The 21,998-nt window shown below is 35.3% G+C and overlaps 3 protein-coding genes across 4 annotated transcripts; all 3 read left to right on the forward strand.

The window, feature by feature from the left end:
• The first annotated feature begins 5,149 nt into the window (after nucleotides 1–5,149).
• LOC142975483 (uncharacterized) lies at nucleotides 5,150–6,416 on the forward strand. The gene is made up of 2 exons (XM_076118338.1): nucleotides 5,150–5,265; nucleotides 5,396–6,416. The coding sequence occupies exons 1-2, from the start codon at nucleotides 5,199–5,201 to the stop codon at nucleotides 6,067–6,069; spliced, it is 741 nt and encodes a 246-aa protein (XP_075974453.1). The 5' UTR covers nucleotides 5,150–5,198; the 3' UTR covers nucleotides 6,070–6,416.
• Nucleotides 6,417–10,693: 4,277 nt separating this feature from the next.
• LOC142975504 (uncharacterized) lies at nucleotides 10,694–14,733 on the forward strand. Of its 2 annotated transcripts, XM_076118362.1 has the most exons (9): nucleotides 10,695–10,836; nucleotides 11,479–11,556; nucleotides 12,048–12,122; nucleotides 12,598–12,690; nucleotides 12,843–12,881; nucleotides 13,267–13,323; nucleotides 13,834–13,893; nucleotides 14,280–14,351; nucleotides 14,615–14,733. In XM_076118362.1, exons 1-9 carry the CDS (start codon nucleotides 10,767–10,769, stop codon nucleotides 14,644–14,646), a joined length of 576 nt encoding a protein of 191 aa, XP_075974477.1. In that variant the 5' UTR covers nucleotides 10,695–10,766; the 3' UTR covers nucleotides 14,647–14,733. The 2 variants fall into 2 exon arrangements, with proteins under 2 accessions (XP_075974478.1, XP_075974477.1); XM_076118363.1 differs by lacking the exon at nucleotides 12,598–12,690 and having other exon boundaries at nucleotides 10,694–10,836.
• Nucleotides 14,734–16,163: 1,430 nt separating this feature from the next.
• LOC142975543 (uncharacterized) lies at nucleotides 16,164–20,583 on the forward strand. Its single transcript, XM_076118463.1, has 8 exons — nucleotides 16,164–16,300; nucleotides 16,797–16,880; nucleotides 17,385–17,474; nucleotides 17,643–17,681; nucleotides 17,795–17,851; nucleotides 18,155–18,220; nucleotides 19,602–19,676; nucleotides 20,366–20,583. The coding sequence occupies exons 1-8, from the start codon at nucleotides 16,231–16,233 to the stop codon at nucleotides 20,395–20,397; spliced, it is 513 nt and encodes a 170-aa protein (XP_075974578.1). The 5' UTR covers nucleotides 16,164–16,230; the 3' UTR covers nucleotides 20,398–20,583.
• Nucleotides 20,584–21,998: the final 1,415 nt, after the last annotated feature.

The raw sequence follows: 21,998 nt of genomic DNA on the forward strand, positions 1-21,998 counted from the left end.
TTTTGTTTAATTACCAGGCGCATAGATAAACAAATCTGATGGTTTTCCAACACGGGAACAGGCAACATACAATTGACCATGTGAGAAACATGGGTTTTCTAGATTAATACCACAAACACTTAATGATTGCCCCTGGGACTTGTTTATAGTCATAGCAAAAGCAAGCCGCACTGGAAACTGTAGTCGTTTAAACTCAAATGGCACATCAGTCGGAATCATTGGGATGCGCGGTATGAGAACATCTTCTCCTTCATACTTTCCTTTGAGTATAGTTGCTTCTATCACATTGTTTAGTAATTTTTTTATCGCTAACCGTGTACCGTTGCAAAGACGCGGTTGGTTGATATTTCGCAACATTATAACCACCGATCCAACCTTTAATTGAAGATTGTGAGGTGGCAATCCTGGCAAATCCAGCGAGTTTAAAAATTCCGGTGGATAGTTGACTACATCATCTTGATTAGTAGCCGAATCAACTGATTTATATATCCTCAATTCGCCTGTAATTTGTTCTTGAATTTTGAAATTTAATTCATTTACATCTATGTTTTTTGCAGCCAGTATAGCTCGTTCGCTCAACCAATCATAGTTTCTGTAATTTTGAGAAACATCTGGAAACACCTTTTGAATAAGTTCATCTTTTGATTGAGTTAACTGACAAAAACTTTGAGGAAAGTTAATGCAGCCAGTCAACATGTCTATAGGAAATTTGCCATTACCAATGTCAATGAGTTGTTTAGAGAATATGTTTCCAGATTGGTCATTTTGCAACTCGACGCGCATATTCTTGCTTAAATGTAGTACTTTAACATGTTTCCACAAATTGGAGGACTTTAGACATGCATTGAGTTCATCAGCTGGCGTTGATCGTGGAATCACTGGCAATGTTTGACGAAAATCTCCTGCTAATAAAATCATTGCACCACCAACTCGGTTATTATTGCTCCGTAGATCTTTTAAGGTTCTGTCTAAAGCCTCCAAAGATTTTTTATGTGCCATCGTGCATTCATCCCAAACAATCAATTTACATTGCTGCAAAACCTTTGCCATTGCAGAGTTCTTCGAATCGTTGCAGGTTGGAGTTTCATTGCTTTGCATATTTAATGGCAATTTCAGTGCTGAATGGGCTGTTCGACCACCTTCAAGCAAAGTTGCTGCGATTCCCGACGAAGCGAGTGCAAGTGCAATTTTATTTTGTGAGCGAATTGTTGCTAATATTAATGAAATCAAAAAAGTTTTTCGTGTACCACCAGGTGCATCTAAGAAGTAAATCCCTCCAGTTTCATTATTTGTTACTTTCATAAGAGTTTCAAATACATACTTCTGTTGTTCATTTAACAGTGGAAGATTTGTTTGAATTAATTCTTTCAAAGCGTTGAGATCATACAGTTTTTCTCGATGCAACTCTTGGTTAAAAGCATCATGCATTGGACGATTGGGCGCGGTCAGGCCTAATTGAATTAATAGTTTGTTTGACATTATCAAGCACATGTCCTCAATTGAAATCAATGCTTCATTGTAAATTTCTTCACTGATTTGTATATTTGGATTTCCCATTCTATTCCGTATTTGATACAAAATATCATCACACATATAATCTTTGTACTTGATCCACAAATCAATTGGGTTTGATGGGAAGCATGTAGATATGATTATAGAAAACAATGTTCGTATTTGATGAGCGTGTGATGATATTACAGCATCATTGAGAGTTTGATCCCAATGAGCGTCATTTTCAAGCAATTGCAAACGTTGACAGGCTTCTCTGTAGGATCCGCACAATTCACCATCAACAGTTCGTAACTGTTGGAATGATGTTGGGCCACGTACATTGACTAATAGCAGTCGTAAATAAAAACATTCATCATTGCTTGGATGTACTGAATAAATCCGGCCAATCGCATCGGTGGAATATACATCTGTATATCCTGGAACTGGTTTTCCTTGTTTCCGTCGTATAAATCTCCTTGAGGATTGATTCCAGGTATAATATTTTGGCATTTCAGAATATAGCAATGTTTGTGCGAAATCATCGTTTTGGCATGTCTCAAAAAAACTGGTTGATGTAGTAGATGGTGGCTGAGCAGCTCTTTGTACTGCGTTCTGTGCTGTAAAATACACTCTTTGTCCATTTTCTAGCTGACCCGACAGACTTCGTCCTGTCAAAAAGATTTGTAAATGTTTTTTTGCCTACGTATTTAAAAAAAATCTCCTGAACTAAAACTGGTTAATGTAGTAGATGGTGGCTGAGCAGCTCTTTGTACTGCGTTCTGTGCTGTAAAATACACTCTTTGTCCATTTTCTCTTTTTCATTTTCATGTGCTGTAATATTGCTTTGAATGTCACCACGATATACGAATTTGTTTCGTGTATTAGTTGACAAAAGCAAACTCAATAGGTTAGGTCACAGACAATTTTTTTTTTTAATTTGATATGACTTGAAGTCAAATCCTTTTAAGCCGTACGAATTATTTTGTTTACGTAAAATTTGGATATTAAAAATAATAAAACACTGTTGGTAAAGCGATTTTTGTTTGACTGATGTAATGACGTGGAAACTGATGCATTTTATCTCGCGTGCCGAAACTAATACAAAAGAAACGCGAGTTTCGGAACGCGACATTTAAACTCCTCCAACTATGTATTCTGTGCTCCAACGAACACACGCACATTGTTTTGACAGATACGATCTTTGACTTTAGGAACACACCTACATTGCTTAGACAACAATGAGTGCATGTAATTTTGATATGAACTTTATACCATAGCAATAAAGCTCAAATTGACTACGTTTTAGTTACAAATCATTTGTATGAGAAAAAGAAAAGGGTTATTTTTAGGATTTTTCCAGCGATAATTCTAATTTTTCTCGCCGTAAAAACCATCCTTAAACTTCAACGAACATTTTAAAAAAAGATTTGGCCAAATTGGTCGAGGCGTTGTTGAGTTATGCGCTTACCAACACATTTTGCGATTCATTTTTATATTATAGATTATATTACGTGTTAGTTTCGTACCTGTTTTCAGCAGCTCTTTCCTCTAAGATCCCACTCTACAAGATTTCATACTTAAACGCAATATAAGACCGGAGACAACGGCTCAGATTGAACACATAGTTTGAAACACATAAAATCCAATCGAAATTCACTTCCTTCTTAATCCGGACCGTAATCAAGTGAATCGCAATTAAATTAAACAGCCATTCACCAACTTCACTTTGACTTCTCAGCTCCAAGATACGGATTTCCATTAAATTAAACACCGTCTTCGCACAACTATTTATAAAGATTCCGTGGTAAAGGGTGAACTCTATTCAGGATGTGAAATTTGACGTGTGAGACCTTAACGGTTCAAATAAAGCGTGCCCGGGAGACCATTGTGTACGATTCAAAGGTGGAACATATCTATCTCATAACCATCGAAATGCCTTATTATTCCTTGTGATTTCTTCATTTTGATGAAAAAGACGTACTTTTATAGAGCTGTGTGTCATTTTATTCATTTATTTGCTTGCTTTTTTTAGTTTTCGTGCAATATATGTTGATTGTTTGTGGACTTCTGAAGTAGCAACTTTTGATTGTTTAGAAATATGTGTAGTAATAAATAAAAACGTTGTAGTGTCGTGGATAACTGAGTAAAATAAACTGTTTGAATATGTATTAACAAAGTCTTTAAGTTAAAACATCCAAGCTATCACCTGTATCCAAAATGTATTCAAGCTTCAATAACTGAAATGAAATTATAATAGTATATGTCCTAAGAATGTCATAATTTTAATTCTGATATAAAATACAAAGGTAGGTATTAACCGCACTCGTAAGATATCCATTCACCGTATGAAAACGTATAACATTGCGTGTGAATAAGAATACACGCAAAGGGCCCGAATACGGCTCACGTGTATAACACGTCCAATATCTTACGACCCGTTTAACTTTATTTGCGCCTTATTCTTTTCACTATTCTTTAAGAGGGAAGAATGGCAACAGAGCTCAAAATACACTAGCCACCTTTGAAGATGATCGTGAAGCGTGTACGTTCGAATTTATATAGATTTAGAACGCATTCCACAAATGAACACAATTTAAAGACGAATGCCTCTTTGGATTTGAAATTTGAATGAGCGTGCCTCGATTCGACCGTAATGACGTCATATTTTCCTGTTTGGGGTCGAGAGACAGAAGGGTTAGCTAGATAAATTTCTTTGTACGTTATGCAAATAAAATGTATTCAATAACTCTTCTATAACCAACACTTTGTTGTAAGAGAATAAACAACAATTTTAACGAGAGATTTTTGTGGCATATAACTCGCATAAATGTCACAATAAGTTTACTCTTCTAGAGGAATTTACTATGTAACAATAGATTTCTATATGATAATATGATATGTATATCATAGTATGTCTTGCAAACTTAAGTAAGGGGAAAGCTCGCACATCTTCATTGACTTCTATTACAATGCAAATTAATTCCACTAATAACGAATAACACATTATTTGAGTGCTCATCAAATTCCAATATTTAGTTCCGCAAATAACCCGAGGGAATTGCAAAGCCGTAGCAAGCCATACTCGTGCGGCATTAACATGAAGTGGATGACATACTCATCGACTTAATCCACATTATACATGCATCAAAGACTCGAGAATAGCATTGAGTACCCCTGTGATTTGGGAACAATACGAATTATGAACCATCGCTACGTTTGAGAGCTACTTGACCCATTTATGTCAGTATTAAATTACAGAACCACTTTTTATGCAACTTTAGACCTTATGAGTGGTCAATAAAGTAGAAATTAGGTAGTTATGAAGTAACGAGACAATAGTTTAAACGTAATTGGAACTATTCCGTGCAATTTAAATAAACTTGCTACGGAATTAATTTTTCTAGTACCAAATGTCAATAATAATATAGTCATAAAATACTGATGATAGGTCAATAATAAAGATTTTTTTTACACGTGCAATTCTTATCTTTATTACAGATTAAAAATAGTGTCATTACTCCATATAATTATGTAAACATTAGTTCGTGATTAAATTTTATTTAGTTGTAAAAAATATCAAAAACATGACCAATATAAACTATTACGACGGTAATTATAATTTTTATGGTATTATTTTTGATTTATAACCTAGTGTGCTGTGAAATCAGTAGCGTGTTATTCTTGAGGGTTGGCAAGCAACCATCAAGATGATCCGCATGTGGTCGTTGGCGCTTGCGCTTTTTCTGTGCGTCACGGCAGTCTGCGGACAAGAAGGTAAAAATAAAATTGTCGTCTATATTTTCAAATACTCTGTTCTTTTAAGTAAATGTTGTGTGGATATCAGTGCGTCATTTATTTGTTTTGTATTGTATTTTAAGTACATTGTAACTTTAAATTTTTTTAGAGCCGGACTTAAATGAAGAACTTACCAGCCTAACGAGTGCCTTACAAGGAGTGGATGATGGTTTACGTGAAGTGAGCTCGACGATTACTGATCTAAGTGATAGTACATCTGGTTTGGAAGGTGCAGTCTCAGATTTAGGAGAAGAGTTTTCTGAAATCGCAAGTGAGCCAGGCTGTGAACCTACAAATTGTTGTATTCCAAATCTGGCTTGTCCTGGCATCCCTGTAGAAGATGGTAGTCCCGAAGAGGGAGGCAGCCCTGATGACGGTGGAAGTCCTGAGGAAGGAGGTAGCCCTGAAGACGGTGGAAGTCCCGAGGAGGGAGGCAGCCCTGAAGACGGTGGAAGTCCCGAGGAAGGAGGCAGCCCTGAAGACGGTGGGAGTCCCGAGGAAGGAGGCAGCCCTGAAGACGGATGTAGCCCTGAAGAAGATGGGGGCAGCCTTGGAGACGTGGGTTGTCCTGAAGAAGGAATCTATCCTGATGTGGAATATCCGGAAGAACCAGCACTAGAATTTGGTGGGGGTCCCATCCCTGACGAAGGCAACCCTGATGAAGGTATCCCTGAAGAAGGCAACCCCGATGAAGGCAACCCTGATGAAGGCATCCCTGACGAAGGCAACCCTGATGAAGGCATCCCTGACGAAGGCAACCCTGATGAAGGCAATATTTGTTGAAATTTATTTATTTCAAATACAAAAATTTATAAAAAAATATTTATTTATTTTTAAACTTCTTATACAAAGTTGTGTAAAGGCGGACTTAACCTTGGGGTGATGCAGAGATTAAATGAAGCAGAAAAAAATATAAAGGTTCACAAATAAATCTAATCTTATTTATTTGTAAACCTTTTAACCTGTAAAATCTAAATCTAGACATCATATTTGTATTTGTACCTAAGCAATCATTATAAATGTAACTTTCTTTTAGAGTTACGCTCTCAGTTCAAAATGTACTAGGAAACAGTTCTCTATATTTCCAATTGCTGGAAATAATAAATAAAGTGAGTTTGATAGAAATACGAGCCTTTGAATTTCATTTAGTACTTACATAACCTTATCTATACTAATATTATAAAGCTGAAGAGTTTGTTTGTTAGTTTGTTTGAACGCGCTAATCTCAGGAACTACTAGTCCGATTTGAATAATTCTTTCAGTAGATAGCCCATTTATCAAGGCCTACCTTGATAAATGGGCTATCTTGCTTGGCATCTAGCTTGATATATAGCCTACAGCCTACTATAGGCTATATATCAAGCGAAGTTGCGCAGGTCAGCTAGTTTCTTTTAAAATTCCTAGTACACCACAACAGAATGGTTTACATTAAAAGTGTTAACAATTTGTATTAAAAGTTGAAGACATTTGCAAACAGTTCTGGCATGCAAATTAGGTAATGGTGGTTATACTTGAAATTATCTCACAAATTAAAATAATAATTTTAATTTTTAAACTTATTACTACTACAAAAGAAATATAACAAAATAACCCAGGCGAAGGCAACCCCTTCGAAGACAATCCCGATAAAGGCAACCCCGACGAAGGCAATCCCCATGAAAGCAACCCCGATGAAGGCAACCACGACGAAGGCAATCCCCATGAAGGCAACCACGACGAAGGCAATCCTAGAAAGGCTGTGTTTACGATTAAGGCCGAGACGTGTGCGTTCGCGCAGCGGAATGTTGTTGAATTTAAAGATATTAATTATGCAGATATTTAGTGTATGACGTCGTATAATTGTGTGTGGTAAAAAAAAAATTGTGTACGCAGCTATTGTGGAGAAATTCACCAAAAACTGATTCCGCTGGGCGAACGTTGTCCTGGCGGAACTTATTTTAATCCATAGACTTTAGAAGAAAAGAGGTGTGTCCAAAAATTAGTGTGTATTTGTGTGTAATTGTGTATGTATGAATAAAATGAGTGCATGCATAAACTTCGGAGAAATTCAAGTTTCCGCTACGCGAACGTTTGGCCATTAGCTAGTTTTCATATAAAGCGCTTACATAGAGAGCTGTAGATTTTTACATACGTTGTTTTGAATTTGTTTATATTTGTTTAAAAAACAGATTTAGAAAAAATCGTAGGGCTTAAAAGATAAAAATATAAACGTAAAATACACTTAATAGGTCTTAGTTCTTAAAGTATGCACTTTGGGGTCTAGATTTTCACGTTTATACAAACCTTGTAAGTATCTGAAACATGTTGCCAAGTATCAATGATGTTCCGTTATTAATTAAAGAGTTAAAGGACAATTTTACCATGAATAGATCACTGTTTACAAAACAGTCAAATATCACGACGTTCTAAAGGAATTGCATGGTAAAATGTATGCCAAAAATTAGTTTATTCATTCAACTATTCACATGCAAAATTTCATGTCATTAAATTTAGTAATTAAAGAAATCAATTAAAATACTGACGAAGCATCGAAAACCTACATAACCCGACCAAGTTCGGATAGCTACAAAAAAGCGTCCATGCAATATATTTAGGTAACATCCCAAAATTTACCGTATAATACCGGTATTGAATTGGTATAGGTGATAACACAATTGTTGTTTCGATATAATTTAAAGGTCATTTATTTTTGTACACCAAATGTTAGTTAAAACAAATTTAAGTTTATTGCTATCGTTGCAAGCGTTTGTTAACGTTATTATAATTACTTATTTAAGTGTGTAATGAAACATAATTAAGTATGTACTTAATAAAAAAAATTTTTGTACACGGATATTTAAATAGAAAAGTACTTGTTAATTGAAGATTTGTTTTTATCGTAGATAGTTGGGTTATTATTAAAAAAATATTTTTAATTCAAGAAATGCAATTGTTTTATTTTTTCCTAACGCTTGTGTACGGAACTGTACCATATTAGTAAATACTATATTGGAAGGTTAAGAACGTCTCTTAGATATATGGCTGGGCCGCTTTTTTGTAGCTATCCGAACTTGGTCGGGTTATGTAGGTTTTCGATGCTTCGTCAGTATTTTAATTGATTTCTTTAATTACTAAATTTAATGACATGAAATTTTGCATGTGAATAGTTGAATGAATAAACTAATTTTTGGCATACATTTTACCATGCAATTCCTTTAGAACGTCGTGATATTTGACTGTTTTGTAAACAGTGATCTATTCATGGTAAAATTGTCCTTTAACTCTTTAATTAATATCGGAACATCATTGATACTTGGCAACATGTTTCAGATACTTACAAGGTTTGTATAAACGTGAAAATCTAGACCCCAAAGTGCATACTTTAAGAACTAAGACCTATTAAGTGTATTTTACGTTTATATTTTTATCTTTTAAGCCCTACGATTTTTTCTAAATCTGTTTTTTAAACAAATATAAACAAATTCAAAACAACGTATGTAAAAATCTACAGCTCTCTATGTAAGCGCTTTATATGAAAACTAGCTAATGGCCAAACGTTCGCGTAGCGGAAACTTGAATTTCTCCGAAGTTTATGCATGCACTCATTTTATTCATACATACACAATTACACACAAATACACACTAATTTTTGGACACACCTCTTTTCTTCTAAAGTCTATGGATTAAAATAAGTTCCGCCAGGACAACGTTCGCCCAGCGGAATCAGTTTTTGGTGAATTTCTCCACAATGGCTGCGTACACAATTTTTTTTTTACCATACACAATTATACGACGTCATACACTAAATATCTGCATAATTAATATCTTTAAATTCAACAACATTCCGCTGCGCGAACGCACACGGCCGAGACATTTTTGATTTAACTATACTCAACTCAACTCCAAGCGAGATGTACATGTTATTGACTACCATACTTCTTGGTTAGGTTGTTATAAATGTAGTGAAATAATTAAAGCCACTGGTCGACTACACGTCAGACAGACTTGTCTTCGACTGTTGTAGGTACAGCAGTGCGATTCTGTCCAATTCGAACCATTGAGTATCGAGATATTGACATTTGAAATGTACTGCCAAAATATTTCTAACGGAGCCCGGTAGAGGCGTTAAACAGATTTTCATACAAATTTTCTCGATAGCTGGCCGGTTGTCGCTAGTCGATAGCAGTAGAAAATCGCGGTACAGTAGCATGATTCTGTACAATCGGAACCATCGAGATTTGAGAGTTTGACATTTAAAATGTACTACAAATATATTTTCTACGATGTCCACTAGAGGCGCTGATCAGATTTTCATACCAAATTTTTCGACAGGTAGCCGGCTGTCACAACCGACCTGTCATCGAGAGTATGAAAATCTGATCAGCGCCTCTGACGGGTGTCGTATTTTAGTAGTACATTCTAAATGTCTAAATTTCGATACTCGACGCGATCGCTCTACTATTATACATATGCAAAAATATTATCACAACCGTCAAAAACAAATAAAAGAATATAAAACAAAGGCGTCCATCTAGTCTAACTATAATCCGACAACTTAGTAGAGACCCTAGATGTGCACGATTTATCTACATTATAGAAAACAATTCTGTGTATTTAGTATTAAGTAGCTGTATTGCACAGGCCACCGTCAACTGCATAATCTTGCCGGTCATTGATTTCTTAAACTCTAAATTTAGCGCTTTGTTTTTCTGAAACTAGAAAATAAATGATTATTAAAAAAAAAATACATATCACAAACATTACACCAGTAGCGAAATTCTGCATAATCTCTACTGTCGAGTATCGAGACTTTGACATTTAGAATGTATTGCAAAAATTGTTCCTACGACGCCCGTCAAAGGCGCTGATCAGATTTTCATACAAAATGTCTCGGAGACAAGCTGGTTGCCTGTAGTCGATAATAGTAGAGAATCGAGCTACTGTATGCGTATTACGTATCTCAGGTGACAACTAGTGTACGTTAAATTGATGGTCACTATTCGTGAGTGAACGTGTTAATCACTATAATCTAAAAACAATGTACAGTATAAACAGGTACAGGCTTTCAAATAGTTGTCAGCTGAGATGCTTAACAGCTCCTCAATTTTGCCATGATTTGGAAATACGGTCGGTGCTACGAGTAATTACAAATTTAAAAAGCAGTACTTACCCTCGCAAATAAGTATAAAAGAACAGGAATAATCGAATTTGTTATTGCAATTAATTACAAGCTAATGCAAAAGCTATGTCCCACTCACACGTGATTAGTTTTTGCTCACGTTTTCAAAATGCAATGAAAAATAACACATTACGTCAATAACAAAGGCGATGGATTCTTTGCTATACAGTATGACGCACATAATAGGAGTAACGGTATAAGCGTGATCACGGATTGGTATAATTGTCTCAATATAATATTTTATAGCATTTGTATTCCACTTATATTTAAAAATACCTTTATATATTCTAACAGTTTATCAGGTACTCGTAGAGTCATCAAGATGATGAATAAATCTGTATTAACGCTTGTGCTGCTTTTATCATTTACTGCTGCGATTCGAGGGCAATACGGTAAGATTCTTGTTGCACGCCGTACATACTTTCAGAACTACTCAAAAACGAAGAAAAATAATGTGTTGACCTCAAAAACCAAGTAAGTGCTCATCGTTAAAAAATTACTCGAGCGGGCGATAACATCGAGCAGCAATCAGGGCTCGATCGAGTAAAACTGTAAGTACGGAGAAGAGGAGAACTTCATAAACAACATATTTAAAGTTGTCAAATATAGTTTGATCAAGATTAATACATTGTTTTATGAAACTCACTTGTAATAGTTTTGAGAAAGAATCATTATTATTGAAGCTATATAGCTGTGATAGCCGAGTGGTATAAATTGACACCTCCCACGCAAGTGGTCGCAGGTTCGAACCCGAGGCAACACACCAATGACTTTTCGAATTTATACGTGTATTAGAAATAATTATCACATGCTCCAACGGTGAAGGAAAACATCGTGAGGAAACCTTGCATGCCTAAAATTTGTTTAATACACTTATTGAGGACATGCAAAGTCCCCAACCCGCCCTTGGCCAGCGTGGTGGACTCAAGGCCTAGCCCCTCCCTCATTACGGGAGGAGACCCTTGCCCAGCAGTGGGACATTAATGGGTTAAATTTATTATATAAAAATGAAAAATAATTAATATATAATGTAGGTTCAGCGGTTGGCGTCGCGAGTGGTGCCGCAAATGGAGTAGGGACAACAACTTCAGGACTCGCTGCTACTAATGGAGGTATAGATAAATATATTGTTATTCATAATAATATCTATGGCATAAAACTAAGTACTATATAGACCGTTTGTACTGAGGTAAATAAAAGCGACCCACCTAAAAACCGATTCCTGTACCTCGATTCTCTACCACTATCGACTACCAACAACCGGCTAGCTATCGAAATATTGACATTTAGAATGTACTGCCAAAACATTTTCTACGACGCCGTCAGAGGCGCTGATCAGATTTTCATACAACATTTCTCGATGACAGGTCGGTTGTCGGTAGTTGATAGTAATAGAGAATTGAGCTACTGAAATGCCAATGTCATAACGCCTTTATTGGTGCTATTGTGTATTTTAAAATATTATATACCAAAATGGATCCGCCGGAGATAGTTTGCAGTGAAAAGCTATGGGGGAGGCCTTTACCGAGCAGTGGGACGATATAGGCTCATATTTATAAACCTATCTTAAATAAAGTTCTTTAAAATGTAATCTCTTTAATAGGTTCAGCAGTTAGCTTGACAAGTGGGGCAACAAACGGCGCTGGTGCAGCCACAGGAGCCGCAACTGCAGCTGGAGGTGATAAATATAGTTTAAAAATTGCATTTTTAAAATGAACTACCCGTGAAAGGAAAATCAGGTGATGTTGGTTTGCCTTTGCGTTCTTGGTTAGCGTCCTCGGAGGTATCAAATCTGTTGCTGCTTGCAGTCTACAGTGCATGTCGCAAACGCACCGTTATAGTAGCGCGATTAAAACGGAACCATCGAGTTTCGATACACTGACATTTAAAATGGCCTGAAAAAATAGTTTCTACGACGTCCGCTAGAGGCGCTGATCAAATTTTCATACAAAATTTTTCGATGGCTGCTAATTAATTAAAAGCTACTTGAAACCAGTTATTTTAATGTCTTGATCTTGATGATGTAACTCATAAGTTCCTCAAAGCCTATTGTCACTTGGCTGTATTATTTGTCACAGATCTTTATTTGATGTCACTGTGTATTTCACGATACTACATAGTAAAAAAAAATATATTCTAATATAATGTATTAGGTTCAGCGGTCGGCGTAGCAACTGGTGTAGCAAATAATGGATATCGAAATGGTGCAGGAACCTTGACAGGAGTCGGAACTTCGACATCATCGGGTATTATTTATAAATTGATAATAATTGTTGCGGCTATTGTATTGTAAAGCTAGCACATAGTAATTAATATTTTTGGCAAAATTGTGTCATAATTATTATACTTGACGGCAAAACTGTTTCAATAACTAATATTTTCTTTTATTTTTGATCAGGTGTGGGTCAAGCAGTTGCTTCTTCTACTGGAGTTAGTGGTAAATATAATTTAAATGCGTTTACATTAAGCTTGAAAAAAGGTGTATTTTCGAATTCGATTCGATTTCGAATATCATTCGCTTTGGCCCTTGTGTTAGAGAGTGTTGTGTTGATACATATGTAAATTGTGCATGTTTCACACACGCCACTAATGGTTGCTGGCTCCGATTTTAGGTATATTATTCCTAATCGCATACTGGTTTAAATTTAAGGACTAAATTATCCGTTAAATTAAAATTAAAGTAGGCGTTTCTTAACCTCTAAGTATACGCTGCATGGTTAGTGCACTATTTATGTAAAATAATATAATATCGATTTTACGTGTAAATTGGTTACTTACCCAAGAATAAAGTGACAGTAAACTAATGTTTTTTTTTTCGCAAGGAACTTCCGTTGCATCAAATCCTGCATCGACGCAGTCACAAATTTCATCACTCACTGGTAAATAAAGTAAATTTATTCGATAAGGTATATTTTATAACAGATTTTAGAGTTCTGAACTATTACGAAGACTTCGCTGGGTGCCTGTCTGTCACCAGATTCTATCTCACGCTATCGCTGTTGAAGTATTTCTATTGCCGCTATAACAAAAACAATACAAATGGTCGGTTGTGTTTTTTTTTAATAAAAGAAATGCATATTATACCCATACTCTACTCTGGTTCGACAAGTGGAAGCGAGTGGAGCCAAGACAAATGCAGAAATAGATTTTATAGTAAACTATATGATATTAAACATAATTGACCCCCGGTTTCTGAGTACATTTGACGGCATTTTATCTATTCAATAGCGTTTTTTTTTTTGTATAAGTTTTAACGCTATTAATAAATAAACTGCAGCTAAATGCACCTCAGAAACCGGGGGTAAAAGAAATAGCTTCACTATTACTACTGTACATATAAATTTATACTTTAATGTCTATCTATACTTATATGAATGTGCTTGTTTTAGGTAGTGGAAATGGTGCACAAACGGTGATCGTCCAACAAAGCCCACCGTTCCCTCCACCAGGTATATTTTTGTCATTTTATTGCAGTTAACTAAATAATTTACTCAGTTTCATATTCATATAAACAATAACAATAGGAGCTTATGATTGATTTGAAATTAATAATCTTCTGGTATTATCAATCCTAAATTTCTTTAAAAACCTTTTAAACAAATCTTCAAAGTTTAATACATTTATTGAGGGCATGTAAAGTCCCCAACCTGCACTTGGCCTGCGTGGCGGACTTAAGACCTAGCCCTTCCCTCGTTTGGGAGACTTTTGCCCAGCAGTGGGACAAAATGAGTTAAAAAAGAGTTATTCCTTTCCTGTTAAAGAAGATTAATTCCCTGTAAAAAATGTATGACCTTTTTGGGCTTAGAAATTATAATTTTACAATAATAATTACCAGGAGCACCGGGAGGGACTGGACCTTTCGGATCTCAAGATCAACTAGAAAATTTGATACTACAGACAGCTTCAGGTAAATGTATTTAAACTATATTGCGAGTCCAATAATAATCTAAGAAAGCTAAGCTAAAGGAAAATAATTTACTAATTATATTCTTTACACTTACTGTCCAACTAACCAAGTAACCATTATTTCTTACATTTCCTTCAATTATATTTATCTTAGCTATAGTAAAGATTATCCTTCTAAAATTAAATTAAAATAATATCTTTACACTATTATAATTCATTTTCAAAACATAGGTGAGGTTTTCATATTGTTATTATTTGTTGCAGATATTACGGGCTTTGCCTCCAGTGTCGCTTAGTTGCACTTTGAATGCAGGATAGGCGTTACCGGAGAAAGGGACAATATGCATGTTACCTAACAAAAATAATAATTAATTATAAAAATACCTACTTTTTCATTTACCCTATTTTGTTCATCATTGCTTTGCGAGTCTGTTCTGTGGATTGGTGACCATCTTATACGTGCTATTTAAATTCAATGGCGGTTACTTGGTACCTACCCGTAGCCGTCATTAATCAACCGGTTATTAGTAACTGAGAAAAAATAAAAGTTCCCAAAATAATAATCATTTATTTCGACCAAACGACCATAAATATAGAAAAAAAAATTTACTGAAGAATATAGCTTTATCAACTTAAATATGTATCATCAAATCTTTGGTTCTATACAGAAATTTCCAGTTATCACTGGAAATAAGAAAAGTATTATTTAAGGCACGGGGGTTTATAACCCCTTTGAATATCCAAGCTACGTACTGGACCGAGATTTAATGTATATTGATGACCGAGGAACTAAATTATAGTGAACGACACTGTATACTACATACATCAACAGATAGGTACTACAAACAATAGTCAGTGAAAATATTTTAATATTTTTAAATATTTTGTCTCCGATATATTGAGTAGAAAGTTAAACAATAGGTAGATTTTATTATTTCCTCTCATATAAAATAATTATCTTATGAAAAAAGTATAATGTTTTCATTACAACTCTTACTATCGACAACCTTGCAGTACATTTTAAATATCAAATTCTTAACTGGTACCTACTGACGATACAGGCTACAGCAACGTATTGTTGATTATTTTCATAGTAATTCTAACTAGATTTGATCAAAGCACTGCCTATACGATTTGAGTAGCTACTAGCTATCTGTATTTACCTAACCACACAAATTATCCCCCACTCTATCCAAGTAGTAATTATCACAAAAAAATAAATAATTACCACTAACTAACCACACCAGAAATCTCGATGCCCGGATATAAAAAACAACTGTCAAATGTCCGATAATTTATAACCTCGAAATATATAAAATCTAGCCTCTAACACGGGATGTTTAACCATATGTAATTTAATCATTATCGGACTGAAATACACAAAATCCTTTTTAAAATTCAATTCAATGGTGTTGTACAAGGTGTGCGGTAGGACCATACCAACATGATCTCATTATAAATATATCCAAGGGCCGGCGCAGGCGTGCGTAGAGACCATACCTAATAACTAAATAGTTCTTCTTACACAATCACTCTAGAAATAATTTTCTTCTCTGCTAGTATTTGATTTTGCGGTTATACTTTAGTTTAGTTACCTGCCTGTAGGGTAGGCAGGACTTGATTAAATTTATTTTTTTCGGGAACCATTTATATTTTGCGGTAGAATAATTTGACTGCCATAAAACGTGATAAAACTGTCACGCTATTCCATTAAAAAAATACTCGAAAATCACATAAAAATGTATCGAAACGTGGTCACGGCCAAAATATAAATATTTTAATGCACAGGTTTAATATTTTTATAGCATTTCAAATTTTTAAAAGCATAGATTTTGAAGTTTAGAATTAGTTGCTGTTTCGGCAGTCAAGTTGTCGTCAAGATGAAAAATAAAACTCTACTAGTACTTGCATTTCTATTATCATGTGCTATAACAATCCAAGGGCAAGCAGGTTCGTAATATTTTTTATTTATTTTATACTACTTCTTTACTTTAATACAACATTTCCTGCACTATTATTTGGTATTGTGTCCTTGGACTTACAAACATGCAAAAAACGGACACAAAAAACAACCAAATAACTACATATAGGTAAAATGCGTACCTTAAAAGGCATTTTAAAGTAAAATGCGTGTTCGCGTTAATTCCCGTATTCTATTATACATTACATATTTTTGGATTGCACAAATATTTTGTTTACGGCCTCTCGACGGAATAGAAGTGCCCTGGCCACCTTAACCACCTTTAACCACCAGTTAATATTGAAATGTCACCTTGCCACACCGTCGTCGTTACGTGAGTTAGGTGACATACATTTCAATATTAACTGCTTGAATACGTAGCCAGCGACGCCTTCATGGCGTCCTGGTGAGGCAGGGCTCTAACCACTGCGCCTCGGAGGCATTTTGATGTTGTACTTAAATAATAAATTTATTATGTACTTACAGCAACGGGTGTAGCAACTGGTGCAGCCACTGGTGTAGCTAGTGGAGTTGGAGCAGCTACTTCAGGTGCTGCGTCTGCAGCTGGAGGTAAATTCATAGTTAAAAAAATCTGTGTTGCAAGAAACTAATTTATACTGCATATATTTTAAAACCGCGCTTTTCAGAGGTATTTCTTTCACGAAGAAATTTGCATCGAAATACACTTCATTTTAATTGAAACCACTTTTGAAATGTCTACCTACATGAAGTGTTGATTGATTAATTGTATTGATATACTTTATGTAGGTTCCCTGATGAAAGAAATGGCCGAATGTTATAAGTGGCTTAATACTATCCTACTAATATTATAAATGCAAAAGTTTGTGAGAATGTATGTATGGATGTTTGTTACTCTTTTACGCAAACACTACTGAACCGATTACGATGAAATTTGGTATGTAGGTAGCTGAAGACCTAGAATAACATATAGGCTTATCCCGGAGTTCCCGAGGGATCGGGATTTACGGGAAGGGTTTCCACGCGGACGAAGTCACGGGCGGCCTCTACTTAATTATAAATGAAAAATATGATAAGGTCATAATGATATGATAGGTTCAGGGGCCGGTGCTGCGACTGGAGCGGCAACTGCAGTCGGATCTGGCGCAGGAATAGCAACAGGCACCGCAGCTTCTACGGCTGCCGGTAAATTATACTACATTTTTTTTTTTATTCTTATATAATTTTGAATGTGATTTTAGTAGTGTGAAGTGAAAGAATTACATAGTAAGTTTTAAACATACTAGAAGTCATAAACAAAGTGTAATTATGACCAACATTTGTTTGAGTAATATTTGTTGATTATATATTTAGGAGCTGGGAAAGCAGTTACTGCTGCCTCTGGAGTCGGTGGTAAGTGAAACGTGTACAAACTAAAAGTAATGGATTCATATGTTATATAACCATATTTGTATATATGTTCAAAATGAATTAGCCAATAACAATAAACTTTTTATTTTATTTAGGAAGTGCCCTCTCTTCCGCTCCCGCAGCAACACAAACATCAATTTCAGAATTATCTGGTAAATCAATATTATTTTTTCTATGTAATAAGACTACCGTTTACCGTTTAACTCGCAAAAGTTGCTTTAATTGTCAAATTTGCATCCTTTTTTAAAAAAAAATATTTACATAAATGTTACGGCAATTTAACTAAAAGGTGATTTCTATGTTAAATGTAAGGAAGTTTCGGTCGTAGAACTTATTGCGGACCCCAATATTTTTTTTTTTTCATTTTGAAAAGTTGCACCTTCCGTCAGTATTATTGTATAGTGCATTAGGCAAGTAATATAAGTTGATTCATTATAATAATATGTTTGTTACAGGATCTAACAATGGGGCACAGACAGTGCTCGTGCAACAAACGCCCATTCCGAGACTACCACCACCAGGTATGTTCTCGTCACACATGATTTTATTACTGCCATTTGTACATTTAAGTAATAAAACTGTGCATTTATCCATATAGGTGCTGCCGAAATTCTGTTGTTAAATATTTTGACAAAAAACCATTTGTTATTGATCACAATGTTATAAAATGTTTCATGATATACGTATGTTGTGTGTACCATGAAAACATTTTCAACATTGATAAACATTTCTTAAGGATTTTTAAACATTAACTGAATGTTACGATTCCTAAATATTTTTAGTGAATGTTTTATAAATAAATTTAACCCATTAATGTCCCACTGCTGGGCAAGGGTCTCCTCTCGTAATGAAGGAGGGGTTAGGCCTTGAGTCCACCACGCTGGCCAAGTGCGGGTTGGGGACTTTGCATGCCTCTCAATAAATGTTTTAAACAAATTTTTGGCATGCAAGGTTTCCTCACGATGTTTTCCTTCACCGTCGGAGCATGTGATAATTATTTCTAATACACACATAACTTCGAAAAGTCATTGGCGTGTTGCCTCGGGTTCGAACCTGCGACCACTTGCTTGGGAGGTGTCAACTTATATAGTGAATGTATTAGATAGAAAATATTTGTAGTCACTACTTCTTATTCTTAATCTTCCACGCTAAGAATTGATTTTGTGTCGCGGTGACTTTTACAAACCTGCAAACAACGGACACAACCAGACCCGGAACAACTATTTGTAAATCGCACAATTAATTGTTCCTTGTGGGAATCAAACTCACGAGTGTCCGAAGCAAGTGGATAGTGCGACCACCTTAACCAATGCGCCACAGATGCCATTTTTAAATAGCATTATGACAACTCTATATTAGTTAAAAAAAATCTTTAAAACTCGTTGGTTTTTATTAGGTTACTAGCTTTTACCCGCGACTTCGTCCGCCACCTTAATTTTCCCATTATGCGTCATTTTCCCGGGATAAAAAGTAGCCTATATCCTTTCTCGGATATCAAACACTTCATACCAAATTTCATGCAAATTGGTTCCGTAGTTTAGGCGTGATTGAGTAACAGACAGACAGACAGAGTTACTTTCGCATTTATAATTTTAATATGGATTATTTATTACATTAAGCTGCACGTTTGGCGCAAACAAATGGTTAAAGTGGTCACCTCGTCACAATAATCAAAGCGCCGCGTGTGGTGGGTTCGAATCCCACCCGGTGCAAATCTTTGTGTGATGAGCACAAGTATTTGTTCTGAGCCTGGATGTTAATGTATTTATTTAGAAGTATAAGTTAACAGTTTACATTTTCGTAATTATCAGTTATTTGGTTACCATAGTACAAGTTCTGCTTAGTTTGGAATGAAATGACCGTGTGTGAGTTGTCCAATGATATATTTATTTATTCTCATAGGAGGACCACCACCAGGAGCAGCAGGAGCAGGACAGCAGGACGGTCTCGAAAGGGTCCTTCTATCTACTATTTCTGGTAAATACAAACAAAATAAATTATTCTACGAATTCTAACTGCTTTAAACTACATAATGACATGTTGATACCAAGTCCTGAATTAGCATGGCCGCGCACACATTCAATACGCCAAAACAGGCGGGTTAAAGACTTACCTTTAACAACTGTCTATAGAACTCTCAGACATGACCATCGATTCATCATCGATTTTTAACTGTTTCATCGTGAAATCAGCATACATCTGACCACAATATAGAGAGGTGCCGATAAGTTTCGAGAACAAAAAAGAATAGTATAACAGGTGATACCTTTTTTAATAGGAAAAAAATATCGCAAAAATTATAAGAAAAATAATTTACGGGGCGATTTGAGGTCGGGAAGGGGGTTGGAGGAGCATTTAGGTAATGAAAAAAAAAACGGTTTGTCGCATTTTCCGGACAAACTACGAGTCCTAGAAAAATAAATATAAAAATGACGGACTGGCAGAAAATGCCATTGGCATTAAGTCCGCCTTTATACACTTTTGTATAAGAAGTTTGAAATAAATAAAGAATAAAACAACAATAGTAGTTTTACAATTTTGTATTTTACTGTATTTAAAGGCTTTGGCGCGGGTCTAATAGGCGTATAGGCGCAAAATATGTGAATACTAATAGACAATACCACTTATTTTGATTCTATATTTATTTGTTAATCTTATGTTTACAGGTGTGTCGTCACTTGCCTCCTCCTTCGCGTAGATGAACTGTGATGGAAAATGTATGATAATGTCTATATATAAGAAAAATCTGGAATCATCACAATATCAATAATAAAAGCAACCCGTTTTATTAACTATGATTAACAATTACCAAAAGTAATAATTTCTAATGAACAATATAATTATTTGTGTATATTAACAAAAATTGTGTATTTTTTACAAATTGGCTTCATTTACATATTGTTGGTGACATTGATCAATAAAATACCTAAATTCAATTTAACCGATGTTTATTATGAAACCTGCTTTTTGTTGACCTGTGAAAAAACTTTTACTATTTATAGTAGACTTCCCTTTTTATAGTATACTTTAAAGTCTATTTGTTTATTTTATCTGCCAAGTCGAGCGCAAAGCAAACGCTGCCGTACCATCCTTTACCGGAACCATTACGCCGCATTTTCAGGCCCTTATTCGAGAACCTCTAGATAAGACCAGCACGCAGAATTTTTTGTCGTCTAGTAAGCTATATTTAAAATCCAAAATTTCAAGTCTGTAGGTCATTTAATTCCGAAGTTAAGCGAAAGCAAGGTTTCGCACTCACAACCTTCACAACAAAATAGAACTAGTACTTCCCATAATCTTAGAGAGCTGAAATTTGGTACAGAGTTAGGGTTTAATAGCCATATAAAGGGAAAACTGGAGTACCTGGTGACCTGGCTCCATCGAAACTTGGCCAGTTTTTGGTGGGATTTAATTTTGCAGTAAAACCTGTGCGCAACATAATTTTTAAACTTTGCAAGTTGCAACAAATGGAAGAATTTTCATGTTTAGTTTGAAAATAAACCAAAACACTATCAAGAAAGAGGTTCCTTTCTGCTTATTTAAAGCCCAGTACATTAATTGATTTCGATTAAGATGGTGATGATATTGGTAAAGAGATGAATTTCGTACACTGATAAAGTTATATACAGGACGTTGATAATACTTTGATATCATATAATTTTACGACAACTACACAGCCACAGATAAGACTTAACTTACAGATTCACGATAACAATGTAGATAAACTAGTATAGCCTAAACGGGATAGCGGCGACAACGGTGCAGTAGCTCGATTCTCTACAACTATCGACTACCGACATCTGGCTAGCTATTTAAAAGTGCCTCTAACGGGCGTCGTAGGAACTATTTTGGCAGTACATTTTAAATTTCAAACTCTCGATACCCGACAGCACCGACTGTAGAGAATCGCGCTACTACACGGGACAATTTATTATTTGTGCGATTCACAAATAATTGTTTCAGGTGTGGTTATACTTTGTGTCCGTTGTTTGTATGTTTGTAAAAGTTGCCGTGACACAAAAGCAATTCTTAGTGTGGGAGTTGTCTTTTAGAAAAAAAATATGTATAAATCACACAGCATCTCATCATGCTAATATATCGTATAACAAAACATAAAAAAAAACAAAAAGGAGATATTTTACTATCATCGAATGATGCACCGGATTATTTGTATTCTTATGGGATGGGCTCTTGGGGGAAATAATGACACAAAAAAACCTTTTATTTCAATATAAATGCATAAAAAATTTTCAAGATATTTTAAAGTTCTTCGCATCGCAATCTTCATCGTTACTGTTG

Source organism: Anticarsia gemmatalis, chromosome 9 (genome assembly GCF_050436995.1).
Source record: "Anticarsia gemmatalis isolate Benzon Research Colony breed Stoneville strain chromosome 9, ilAntGemm2 primary, whole genome shotgun sequence".
Taxonomy (NCBI): domain Eukaryota; kingdom Metazoa; phylum Arthropoda; class Insecta; order Lepidoptera; family Erebidae; genus Anticarsia; species Anticarsia gemmatalis.